The sequence below is a fragment of the Lepidochelys kempii genome, chromosome 10 (assembly GCF_965140285.1).
Source record: "Lepidochelys kempii isolate rLepKem1 chromosome 10, rLepKem1.hap1, whole genome shotgun sequence".
NCBI classification, from domain to species: domain Eukaryota; kingdom Metazoa; phylum Chordata; order Testudines; family Cheloniidae; genus Lepidochelys; species Lepidochelys kempii.
In genome coordinates, this window is record NC_136389.1 from 65,026,279 (window position 1) to 65,039,049 (window position 12,771).

Genomic DNA, 12,771 nt, shown 5'->3' on the forward strand with positions numbered 1-12,771 from the left:
CCACCTGGGAAAACACTTGTGTTTTTTTTAATTGAGACCTAAACCTCCCTTGGTGAAGAGGAAGTATGGTTTTCAGATATATGAGAGCTTGACTATTGGCAACCTCCAGGCTGAAAGGTAATCACAATTTTTTTTTATCATTACGATAAGAACACCTACAGGTGGATGGAGGAGAAGATTGTGTTAGGAGTGAAAATTTCTCTAACCCCCATTAGTCCCAAATTTGTGTTATGTAGACTCCCTAGTATGTTGCTCAAATCTGCACAGGAAAATGCAATGGGGCTCTCTTCAGATGCTAACATTCTGATCATTAGCTTCCATTTAAAATAAAAGTATCACTTCACTTTCTTTCGGTGACAAGTTACCTATTAAAACACTTGCTGACTAACCACTGAACTGTACAAGCACGGGGTATCCTCTGTGACCTCGCTGTATAGCATAAAAGATACTTTGCTATTGTCTGAGAAATGTCTAGGTTGTAATATGAAGAAAAAACATTTTCAATATTTCAAAACAAGTAATCTATTGGTTAATGCTGACACACAAGTTATAAATATAATAGACAAATTCTCCGCAATTCTTACATATACAGTAAAGTATTAATTGGGATATTAAAAGAGAGCTAAAGGGGGTCAATTCGTTGCTGTCCTGCACCTTCTGCAATCATTCACATCAATGCTCTCTCTCATTTTGGTAACATTTTATACTTCGCTTTGCATTTATTCTGCACTGGTATAAATAAGCATGCAAGACAGCAATGAATTGGTCCCATTAAATCTATCAAAGATCAGGACTGGTCAGTTTAATCTAAAAGTTTAATCTAAAAGGCTACACTTATAATCTTACATGTGCAGCACAATTGCCATGGTCTTTAATGAGAACTGGATGTGAGAGCAAACTTTGATCTATTACAGTGCAGCCGATGCAATGAGTTTAGAAGTTGATGCAATACACAGTGCTCAGATACATTCTGGCAACATGCTTAATGGAATGACAAATGTTTTATCAGATTGTCATAATTACTGCTCTGGTTCTTATTAGCACATGGAGTTTAGTGGGAAAGGAAGAAGTCAGGCCTTGGGTAACAATGGATTTTCATTTGTATTTAGATGACGTAGTTACATATTTGATATTTAAAAAGAAGTCCATAGTGTTAAATTAAACACAAAGGGAGCAGGACAAATAGATCCCTAAAATGTCTGTCTCTACCAAGGATTAATAAAAGCGCTACTAACATAAAATCCCTGGATCATAATGACATTACAATATATTCAGAATCATGCTATTTTCCTTAATTTTGCAGCTGTCTTGGATAGAAATTATACTCCTAGACATAGCGTGGTTTCTTTTTACTTACAGGCTAAGTCTGACCAAAATTATTTATGATTTTTAAAAAAAACTGTGTATCTATCCCAACCAGGAATTTTGGCACTAAGTCTTTGAGCTGAATCACTGAGATAATATTCTGCCAAAAACATTTCTAAGAACAGTGCTTGAAATTCTTTTAACGTATGAATAGATCATTGGGAACTCTCCCAAGGACCTTGGGAAGCATGATAAAGAACATTCTTCATTTTTTTTCACTATAGGTCTATGAGGTAGGAACACATCAGTTAAGTTCCCATTTTCAAATTTTGAAACACCTAGTTTTTTGCAGGTTGGACCAAACTAAATCCACATGAAGCACACTGCTAGTCACCCAATAAAGTTCCATTAAAGCGTGCTGTTAATCTCACAGTAAGATCATGAAGCGTGTGACTTATGCTCCACTCTAAAACATACCACTCCCATCAAAGGAACTCTACATTTTGCGATAGTGGTATGAACTATTTCTTTTGCTGGACAGACATCCTGTTGCCAATTGCCAAGCCACGGCTCCAGAACTGGCTGCAAAGGATGGTTTACTTGCCCTCCCAGACACAGGAAAAGGTATTTAGAAATTTGATTCCCAGCTCCTTCTCTCCCTCTACCCCAAAGACTTTTTATTATTTTTTAAAGTGAGTAATCTCTTGGAATTGTAATTACCGATGGGAAATAACTTCAGAAAAAAACTCTTACCTTCACAGTTTTTTCCATCAACTGCCACATGAAAGCCAGCATTGCAAACACAGTGAAAACTGCCATCTGTGTTTATGCACCGTCCATTATTACAGATCCGGCCATTCTGTAAACATTCATCGATATCTGAAAGACAAGCCAAAAATCAAAATATAAGTGTGATTTCTTTTCCAGTTTTTTGATTCCATGTAAAAATTACCTTTGCCTGGAAAAGTTTGATTTGCATAACTGAACATTAAGAAGGTGGAAAGAGTATCAAATGATCAGTTTGAAAGAAATTTCAATTTGCAATAGGAACTGAACCTTAGTTCAGAAAACACTAGACTGTAACTTGCTAAAATAGGGTTCAGGCTCCTTCTTACTGTTTCTATGTGGGTTTCTGCATTTCAGTTCCTTACAAAAAGGGTTTTCACTAAAATCTAAACTTACTAAAAGCAAAAGGTTAAACAAAACCAAAGGTTTTTTGTCCTTTGCTGTTGCTGTCTGAAGTAAGAATATAGTGGGAAATTCTGAGACTTTCCCACCGCCAAAATATGTTTTCTGCTCATTTTTATATTTAAATCATCAGATCCTCATTTCCCTCTCTCTGCTGGAGGCCCTTGGCAAGATCTTGGAGGACCTGCCTAGTGGTATCACACAAGGCTGGCAGCTCTCCCTCTCCCCCTAATGAGGGGGGAGGAGATCCTGAGACAGACTGTCTAGACATTTTTTAGATTACTCAGTGTTCTTCATCAAGGGCTGGAGCATCTCCCAGAGATTCTTGCACTCAGGGGACTCTGTGCACAAAGATCTCAACCAGTTCATGCAAATGCCTCCTCAACTACCCAGTCACTCTCCATTTCCCCAGACACGCTGTAGATGCCCCCTGACAGGTGTTCAGGACCAAAAGGGCTCTGCTAGGGGTTGGGGATGAGCAGAGAACAGACTGCACTCCAGACTCATGTCCCCTGCTAACTATGTTGGTATCTGAGGCAGAATTATTGGTGCTTGAAATCCACAGTTCCCTTCCATGGCAACCCATCTTCACTGAGCACTTGTAGAGGGAACCCAGTCAATAGTTGGGCTGCCAGGGAATGGAGGTACCAGCAGAGGCAAGAATCGTCACATGGACAGTTTCTGCCTCAGCAGATCCCATTCCCCATGATTCCTAGGAACTGTGTGAAGACCTGGGAAGCCTCCCCTCAGAGTGACAGGGGTGATGGACAGGAAATGAGGCTCATGGAATTTTCCTGCCCCTTGGGCCCCTTCCTTCAGCCTCCTGTACAAAGTTGAGTGTGGGGCTTGGTCTCAGGTAATTATAATGGCAGTTCTTAAGGATCTTCACTTTTATTTACCTGCTGCTATCTGACTTGTGGTGAAGAAACTAATATTTGCAATTTTGTTGTTCCCGAAAGCAGATAGAGGGCAACAGATGCAACAGTATGTTTTGTTCCACTTGTGGTTTTTAATTATAACATTGTTGTTGATTTTTCTTTTCAGAACTATTAGCAACCACAAAGCTGTCTTTCACCTGGGAGAGCTGTGCATGTTCTTTAGCTTCTACCTTTTCCATGCATGACCCATCTCCTCTTGCTCTTTGAAAGGTTATAGCATAACAACATGATGATTACCAGTTTTTGGCTCTCTGACTCCCAGATACACATGACTCTTATGGTTGATCCTGGTAACATTTCTTATACTTTTCAGTGCTATTTTACTTGCCTCCTTATGTCACTGAATTAAGTTCTCTAGGTTTCAATCACTAGTCACAGAGCTGTCAGCTTTATTCAGGAAAATCTCTTTACTGGGCCCATATTTGAGATCCTCACTAATTTTTACTCAGTCAAACTCCCACTGAAGTTCTTGGGAATTTGACTGAGTAATAATTGAGTAAGTACCGTGGGATCTGGCATGCTATGTTTAATAATTACATCAGTGTAAGTTATGGTCCCACAAGGGCACCCACTCTAGGCTTCAGGCTCCCTTGGCTGTTACCTCTTCTGAGTGGAGACATTCACCTCACTCCCTTCTTACCAGGGTAGTTTCAGGCTGCACAGCCCCTGACAATACTGTCATATCCAAGCAAGCAACTCTGCTTAAGCAAGCCTGCTTACTTTCTCTTTGGAGACTAACAATAGACTAATTGTCCACCATTATAAGCACAGCACTTCCTGTGCACGCCTATTATATTCTTATGGTAAAAGCACTCCAGAGAAAACAACAGAAGAATCTATATGCGTGCTAATAAACCTACCAGAGATCACCCCAAGCCTAAAATGGGCTCTGGCAGAAGAAGTCCTTCAAACCCCACCAAGAGGTTTCCTGTGGTTTCAAGTTCATCACAGCTTCCGCTTAGAACAAGCACACAGTATTATGGGGCCCTCTGTAGGCCCAGTCCTTCTAAGGACCAGGGGTCCTTATTTGTGGACCGGGGTCCTGTCCGTTTGCTGGATCAGGAAGAAGGCCTGGAGCCTGTTTAAAACCAGGCTATTTAATCAAAAAATCCTTTGTGTGTGTGTGTTGGTCCCTGGAGAATCCAGTTTGAATTAGATGCAAACCTCTCCAAAGGGTTGATAAGCAGAGGAATTACATTAGCACATCTTAAGTTACATAAAATCACACAAACAACTGCATGTTTAATACAATGTACCCAAAAGCATTGAATCTAATTCAATCATATTTATCTTCATTCCATAAGGTTTGGGCAGGATATTATCGTGTCTGTCACAGATTCATCCCATGGTACCTTAGAACCAGGAATCTATAAATGTCTTATGATTACGCAGGATTTTTCAGAAAGGGGTGCCCCTGTAAAGATGTACATGCAACTGTACAAACTCACATTGGTAGGTGTTACAGACATGGTCGTGCAGGCAAAACAGGCACTTGCCTGTGCAGTTGTTCACTGTAAGTGGAAATGCTATTTTTTCAGACACAAAAGGAGCATGCACATTTTGGCAAACACACTTTTGAATAACTGTTCCTTAAAGTCCTTTGTATAGCAGTGGTCCTGCCTGTTTTAGCATATTTTAAAACTGCAGCTAGACAAGCAGAGCTGTGATGGATTGCAAAGGGCCTGTTAAGTGACCACACAGTAACTGCAATGGCCACCAGGCTTTAGACATTTATGTGTTTCATGAGTCACAGCCAATCAAAGTAAAGCAGTGTAACAAACATGCCTCATGACTAAATTCATCCCCTGAAGTGCACATCATTGGCACTTTTTCTGCATGCCCTACTGTTCTGCAGACAGCTGTTTGTACTATTGCTGTCCTTTTGAGTCAGAAAGGAAAATCCCACATCAGTGCTGGTGGCTTTCTTTTCAAGGTTTTTTGGCAATGAGGCACGTGGTGATGAGCCTCTCTCGTCCCCTCACTGCTAAGACTGCTTGCAGATGTTTTCTCTGGGCTTTGTTTTTTAATTCTTTGCTTCCATCTCTGATCCCCTAATCCCACTCGGATTTCCAAACTCTGCTTTCTTCTGAGTGTCCGATAATACATCTTTAACCAAGCATAACAGCCCTGAATTACTTCTTCTAGAGACTCCTATGTGTAGTTGTGTTAAGGGTATCCAATTCTGACCTCATTAGGTTCTGTGATTCACCCACGCCATATATATTAAATTGCTGGTTTAGGCACCACTGGTTTGGTGATTATCTTCACTTCTTCATTTGGTCTTTCCTATCACAGAATGTAGAGTACACGAAGAGCTGGTCTACACTGAAAGGTTATATTGGCCCAGCTACATCTTTTCAGGGGCATGAAAAATCCATACCCCGGAGAGACGTCGTTAAGCTGAGCTAACTCCCCAGTGTAGACAGTCCTAGGGCAACAGAAGCTGTAGGAAGAATTCTTCCATTGACCTAGCTACTGCCTCTTGGGGAGGTGGACAACCTACAGTGGCGGGAGAACCCATCCCGTTGCACTGTTAAGTGTCTACATTGAAGCACTACAATGGCATGTCTGCAGCTGTGCCATTGTAATGTTTTAAGTTTAGACACAGCCTACCTCCCAGATTTTCATCAGCAACTGGTCTTTGCTTAGCCATGTAGGGGGTTGAGAGACAGGAGAATGGACACCCAATCCTGGCCTCCCAGAAAGGTATACAATAGTTCACCCTAAAAACAGTCACTGCAGCCTTAGGTTCTGTAATGACTGCTCACAATCCCCTTCTGGGTTTAATTACTATTTTCATTGCACAGTGGGAAAATAATTTTCTGAGCTTCCATAATCAACAGTAACCAGAAATACCCATCTCATTCATCTTCTGTGCCACTGAGTCCCTTCGCAGGGACTCCGCCTCTTGGAAGTCTGATCATATTGTAGTAGCAAAGGGTCTAGAGGGGTGGCAAGGATCCCGTCCAGTCACCTTTTGGAGTAGAACTGCACTTTATGTGAATTCACTTGTGTGTCCTTGTAACATCATTCAGCATGGTCACTAAATGTACCCTATTGGTTTGCTGAAGAAACGGTTCACAGGACTCTCGTGAAAATGAAGTTGATGAGGCAGATTCTTATCCTAGGTAATAATTTTAAATTAATATAAAGAAAAAAAAAGTCTTCCACTTCATGTGAGAACTTTTCAGTAGGCATTAAAAGCTACTCATTGAAGGCTGGGGAAAATTTGAGACCTTCCCATTTTTCTTTTTGGTTTCAGTCATCTCCATTACCACACTCAACTTCAGAGTGGGTGTATGGCTAGGGAATCGTCTTCTCTGTACAGAGAGGGAAAGATGATGAAGGCAAATCTGAGTCTTTGAGCATTCAAACTCACCCTATTTCATTTGCAAGGCTCTCTTCCTCTAATATATCCTGATCATGCCCTCGCAGAGTAGTCAAATTCTCTCTCAGTAGAAGTGTCTCATTATCAGTTAACTAGCGAGGAAACAGATCCACCTTTAAAGCCAAATTCACAACCCAGCACTGACCAGGAATGTCTGAGAGCAGTGAAAAATGAATCTTGCATCTCAGAGGTAGGTAGTGCTGCCAGATAGATTCCTCCCAAGCCCAAATGTCTTTTCATAATCCTGGCCTCCGAGAGTTAGTACTTTGCGCTACCAACTCAACCATCAGGTAGGTTTGGGTCAGCCTTTTTGAAAGAATATTTTTTACTCAAGTATTTAATTTATTTTTAAAAGTTCTTATTAAATGCATATGTTTAACTTTGCTTAAGAATAACTAATATTTTCCCTCCTCAGTGTGTATACAGGAGTACATCTAGGTATATAATATTGTACTTCACCTCGACACTCTGTCCTAGTTAGTGTGCTCTGATATCCAGCACGACACTGGCATATGTAGGATCCTTGGGTATTTATACAGTCTCCACTAATACAAGGATTCTTCTCACATTCATCAACATCTATAAAATACAGACAGTATATTTTTAGTAAGACATTGTTTGGCAGGTATTCAGGCCTGAGGGCTATTTTATTAGTTTATTTTACATGAGCAAAACATATTGTTTTTAAAAAGAAAAGGAGTACTTGTGGCACCTTAGAGACTAACCAATTTATTTGAGCATTAGTCTCTAAGGTGCCACAAGTACTCCTTTTCTTTTTGCAAATACAGACTAACACAGCTGATACTCTGAAATATTGTTTTTATAAACTCTATTATGCAATACTCAAACATTAAGAATATTTTTTCTCATCAATGTAAATCTACGTTATGTAGCATTTCATATTCAAAAGTTCTAGGCAGGTACTGGATACTAAGTCAAACAATATTTCCCAGATAAACGTAGCTTCAAATAAACTGAGCAAGCCTCAATGTAAATTTCTGCATTTACATTTTAAAATTACCAGTATTTGGACTAACCTCTAGAATTGCACGTTCTAAATCAGGTTGCTACTCATGGACAAATGCAAAGGGACTCATGTAAACACACTGTTATATATGTAGTTATTAGCAGCAGATCTATGCAATCTATACCTTCTGTTATTTACAATAACCTTCACTTTACAGTGAGCTAAAGCCTCCTTATTCATTGCTTATTTGGGTAAAATGCCAAAAAATCAATAGTCATTGAAGTCACTAGGCATTTTGCTTTAGTAAGGACAAGATCTGAGCCTATTTTTATAAAAGTTACTTTAATCTGTGATTGTAAACTGCATATTTAAGCTGCAGGCAACACTTTAAACTGATTACGTTTTAACCACAATCAACCACATTATATTTCTAAGAAAAATGTGCTTAATTTTGCATACTTAGAATAATCAGAACTTAATTTATCACAAGATTTATTTGTTTTTACATGTAATACGCTAGAGGTAAAACTATTATAAATATGCGTTTACATTTGAAATCAAATTAAGTGTTACATCCATTTTAAACATGGAGCCTACTTCTGTTTTTGTTTGTTTGTTTTTTGTTTTGTTTTACTAAGAAATTAATGAAGGTCTTTATATCTTATGGGATCAGAAAACAGTTTCATACAATTATCACTGTCTGATTTATAAAGCACAAGGAAAATCTCATACCAATGCATTCCCCTCTGACATCCAGTTGGAATCCTTTGTTGCACTCACAGCGGTAGCTCCCAGGAGTTGGAATACAGCGCCCATTAAGACAGAGATGTCTGAATAGCTGGCAATAGTCAGTGAAATTAACTGGCAAAACCACTGAAATGAAAAAGTTACAAAAGTAGATTAATAGGTTATAATAATGATTTTCTGTAATACTTTCTCTAATACAACTCATATAGCATTCTCCATTAAAAGTTAACATTTACCTTCCATCACCACATAGATTAGAGAAGAAATTGGACAGCACTAAGCATGCAAAAGCAGCGCTATGTCCCAGACAGCACTGTTTGAGAATGGCTGGTAAATGTTGACTTTTTGATGGTGACAGCTATAATCTGCTTTCCCATCTTGCAGGACACAACTTTTAGGGCTAAACCCATGCATAAGGAGGTGTGTGGTATTATATAGGGATGATAAAAAGCCAGCATTAGCCAACAGCTGCGACACAGTAGCACAGTACCTCAAATATCTCCATTTTTATAGCTAGGAATTGGACAGATACTGAGAAGATTACTATGGTAACTATGTGGTATCAGTTGACAAGTGCTTACTGTGGGCTGCATTGGCATTTTGCAAACCAGTCTGAGTAAGGGACAGGATAGGGAATGAATTGACACTCTGAAAGTCAGAGTTCTTTTCCTGCTTCCTCCTTGCACCAGACACACCTAAACCTTCCCCTAGCCTTTTCCTTGGCACAGTTTACTTCTCTCTCCACAGTGGCTCACTTGCATGGGCCAGTTCACTGGATGAGTATGTGAGGCATGGTGAATTGGAGCTCTGGTTCCACCTTCTCCGCAAACCTGTCTGCTTAATCCCCACTCACCTAAGGAACAGTGGAAGTAGCAGCTGGCAGCAGCAGTTGCTCTCCCCCATGCAAGTGTGAGAGATACAGCAATTTCCTGCCATACCCTTGGGAGATCTTACTGCATTCAATTTAAGTATCTTTGGGGTTCATTATATCAATGTACTACCACGGGCTGGGATTTTCGAAACCTCTCAAGTGGGGAAGGATGTGACAGATGTGAGACCTAGGGGTTCAATTAACTATATTGAACAATGTACCTGACAAGAACAGACTTTTGGAATAAAACAAGTTAAGTGGTTTTCCTGGTGAATATCTAGAGGAAGGTGAATGCTAATTCCTTAACCTCCAGTTATACAAAATCCCAGCCTGGGGAGTGGGCCATTGTCTGTTGATCACCTGCTGGATGAGACCAAGATCATAGGCCCAAAGTGTATAAAGGAAGGACTGAACTATTCACTGCTGTTCTGGTTCTGAATGTGAGATGGTAATTAACTTGTAACCACAGGGAAAACCCAGTTGTGGGTTTTGAGGGACCGACACCTACCAGAGCCTAAGGTTGGAGTCAGAGTGACCTGTAGTAAGCTTTATAGCACGTTTGTGGGTTCTTTTATTGTTTTTAATATGTTTTCTCTGTAATGCTTTCAGTCTTAAGAATAAATGTACTTGCTTATAAAGAGCTGGGTGCTAACTTATAGCTGGGCAATTACATTGTTCATAACTTCTGGAGAGAAAGCAAAAAGCAAATGCTGGCTTGCTGGGCAGTCTGGCTTGCTGGGGATATCACAGTGTAGACAGGGAATTGTGTAGCCTGGAAACACCCTGGTCAGGAAGGAGAGAGCCAGGAGAGTCTCTGAGGAGCCAGGATCTTAAAGTGGGTACCAGATCACAGAGGGGTGAAATAGAGGTGCTGCTGCCCTGAACTGTGACAGCAAGGACTTGCAATATGAGTAGCCTGCACAGGGAAGTAAGGGAACTTATTATAGTCCTTACTCCCCTGCGCAGACATGTAGTTGGGCTCAAGACTGAGCCTTAAAAATGACAACCAGCACAGCACATAGGCTACAGTAAATATAATGTAGGAGTAAAGATGGTATCTAATTAAGAGGGGATGGTGTTACAGAGAATGCAAGTCTACCACAAGGGTTACAGGGAAAACAAGACATGGTTATCCTGAAACCCAGTCAGTGCACATGCAACCACCCAAAGCAAGCACAAGACAGCAACAACAGGAGTGAGCACACTGCTCCTGAGAAATTCACATTTTAAATGTGATAAAGACCAAGTATCCTGCAGGGAAAGGGCTAATATTTATTCTTACCATGTGGAGGTGGACCGCGTGATGGAGGTGGAAAAACAATGTCTGGCCGCTGTGGTATCACAGGAATCAGAGGAGGATAAACATCAGGAAGGCCTGGAGGAAGATCAGGTCTCCCAGGTGTTAGACCAGCTACCACACATAACTTGCGATACTCCTCTGAAACATGAATACACAGCACTTCAGTCTGGTGATAGTAAACATGAAATACCCTCCTGGAAAATAGAGACCAAGTGAACTTGTTTCGTAACAGAGGACCTCATTCTGTGAACTGTCCTTCCAGTCCAAAGTAGAATTTAGTACACAGTTCATCAAAACACTGCCAGTAAAGAGAGAACATGTCACTGGAAATCTACATTTAAAAGCCACGAGGGGGCATCAGGGAACCAATCCTATTCTATTTATTTAGCCCCTTTCAGGCAAAACCTCTGCCAAACTCAATGGGAATAAGAACTTTTGGACTGGGCCCCAAATTAACTACCATCCTGAAGTCTTAAAAATTCAGCCTGTCCTGCAGGCTGATGTCATTCCACAGAAAAACACTGAGTTTCTGTTAAAAGAAAAGAAAAGAAACAAAACAAAAAATAAAAACCTTCTTTCCTGTATGTCAAGTGAAATTTTCAGGCTCCAGGGTTGTATTTTTGGCTCTCATTAGCATCTCAAGTTGTAAATCCCTTTATTAGCCCAGAATAAGAAGAGTGAACTTGAAGGCTACATAACTTACATTAACAAAACCTATAATACGTAAAGTGATTTTACATATATTTTCAAGGTATAATATACTAGTATAACTGATGATCACAAGGCCACATTTTCAACTGACCTTTTTAATCAAGCCCACAAAACATGTATATACAAATAGTCATTAGTGCATGCAGATCTGAAGGCTTTGGGGCAATAATGAAGGGGTTCAGTGAAAATGATGATAAGAGATAAATTAGTCCTAAAAAAATGAAGTAGTATGTATGTACAAAACACTTAACATAGCAAATTATAACCTGTTCCTAAGGACACTGCCAGGCAAGTTAGACTGAATGCTTTAGTCTTCAATCTGACTGTCCAACAGTTTATATGCTGTTCAATATGTTAGAGTAGATTTGTTAAAAATGATATTAACCTAAGATTTTCTTTTCCCTGTCATGATCCACTGCATTTGTCTTGCTTCTCTTGGACAACCAGGCTGCTTTACGTTTCACTGTATTTCCCTTTCCTGCTCTTTAAAGTGTCTTTACCTTTAAAGTCTTTCCCGATATTTTTTTATTAGATAAGAGATTTTTGGGTTTTATTTTTTTATTTAAACTTGTAGGATTTGTTTTAACTTTCTTTTTCACTCCTCATTCAGAAAATGTGTTGAATCTGCTTTCAGTTAGTCTAATGGCTATAAAAATAACCTTTGCATTAGACATTCAGAAGGAATAGTGTGTGTGTGAGAAAAAGGCAGACATACAGAGATTTAAATATCTGTTAATGACCAAGTGTAACTTTAGAAGAGGAGAGGTGACCAGGGGAAGTATCCAGACAGTGGAGATACAGGAGAGCAACACTGACTGCCCACTGGAATACTAGATAGCTTATCGTCACTGGGGCATAAGAGTGTCTATACTGGAAACCCAGAGAGACTTCGTTCCCCTGGGAAATACAGATTGTGAGTCCAACTTTCAAACATGGACATCTAAACTGCAACTCCCAATCCCTTATTGGTGTGCTCAAATCAGCAAACAGTTGCTGTAATCCCCTTTTTAAACACCTACATTTGAGCACCCTAATTTAAGTGCCCACTTTAGAAAATTTGCCTTTGTGAGCCAACAGGGAACTTCTTTGATGCTGTGCGTGACTAGACAGATTGTTAGTATTGGATCACAGTATTGCTGAAATTTATCACAGTTAGCGGGAATCTAGTTACATGACAACACCAATGATAGAAAACCTATATGTAAGTAATTAGCCAGTTTCTGAGAGAGGAAATACTGTATTTTAAAGTCTGGTGGTTTATCAGCAAAGTAGCTGAGTGTAACATATTCTTGGACAAGCCCCTCTCCACTAGAACAAATCACAGTACCCCTGTTAGCAATCTACCCAATTGAGCCA

At 39.9% G+C, this 12,771-nt stretch overlaps 1 protein-coding gene and 1 long non-coding RNA gene across 11 annotated transcripts in view; one reads left to right on the plus strand and one right to left on the minus strand.

Moving 5' to 3' along the window:
• Window positions 1–12,771, minus strand: part of FBN1 (fibrillin 1) — a 220,302-nt gene that overhangs the window by 105,722 nt on the left and 101,809 nt on the right. For 5 of the 9 annotated variants that reach the window (XM_073303899.2, XM_073303905.2, XM_073303898.2 and 2 more), the window contains exons 11-14: window positions 10,687–10,842; window positions 8,519–8,659; window positions 7,279–7,398; window positions 2,059–2,184 (exon numbers count right to left, since the gene is read on the minus strand). The exons of 1 other annotated variant lie outside the window; for it this stretch is intronic. In XM_073303899.2, the coding sequence (XP_073160000.1) occupies window positions 2,059–2,184; window positions 7,279–7,398; window positions 8,519–8,659; window positions 10,687–10,842 (543 nt within the window). Of the gene's footprint in view, window positions 1–1,867; window positions 2,185–2,420; window positions 3,309–7,278; window positions 7,399–8,518; window positions 8,660–10,686; window positions 10,843–12,771 lie in introns of those variants that run through there. 3 more of the 9 variants (XM_073303908.2, XM_073303903.2, XM_073303904.2) reach the window with 3 other exon arrangements.
• LOC140894953 (uncharacterized) overlaps window positions 1,589–12,771 on the plus strand; it is a 57,985-nt gene continuing 46,802 nt past the window's right edge. Inside the window, exon 1 of one of the 2 annotated variants that reach the window (XR_012154010.2) lies at window positions 1,589–1,929. This is a non-coding gene — a long non-coding RNA (uncharacterized LOC140894953). The remainder of the gene's footprint in view (window positions 1,930–12,771) is intronic. The other variant, XR_012154009.2, reaches the window with a different exon arrangement.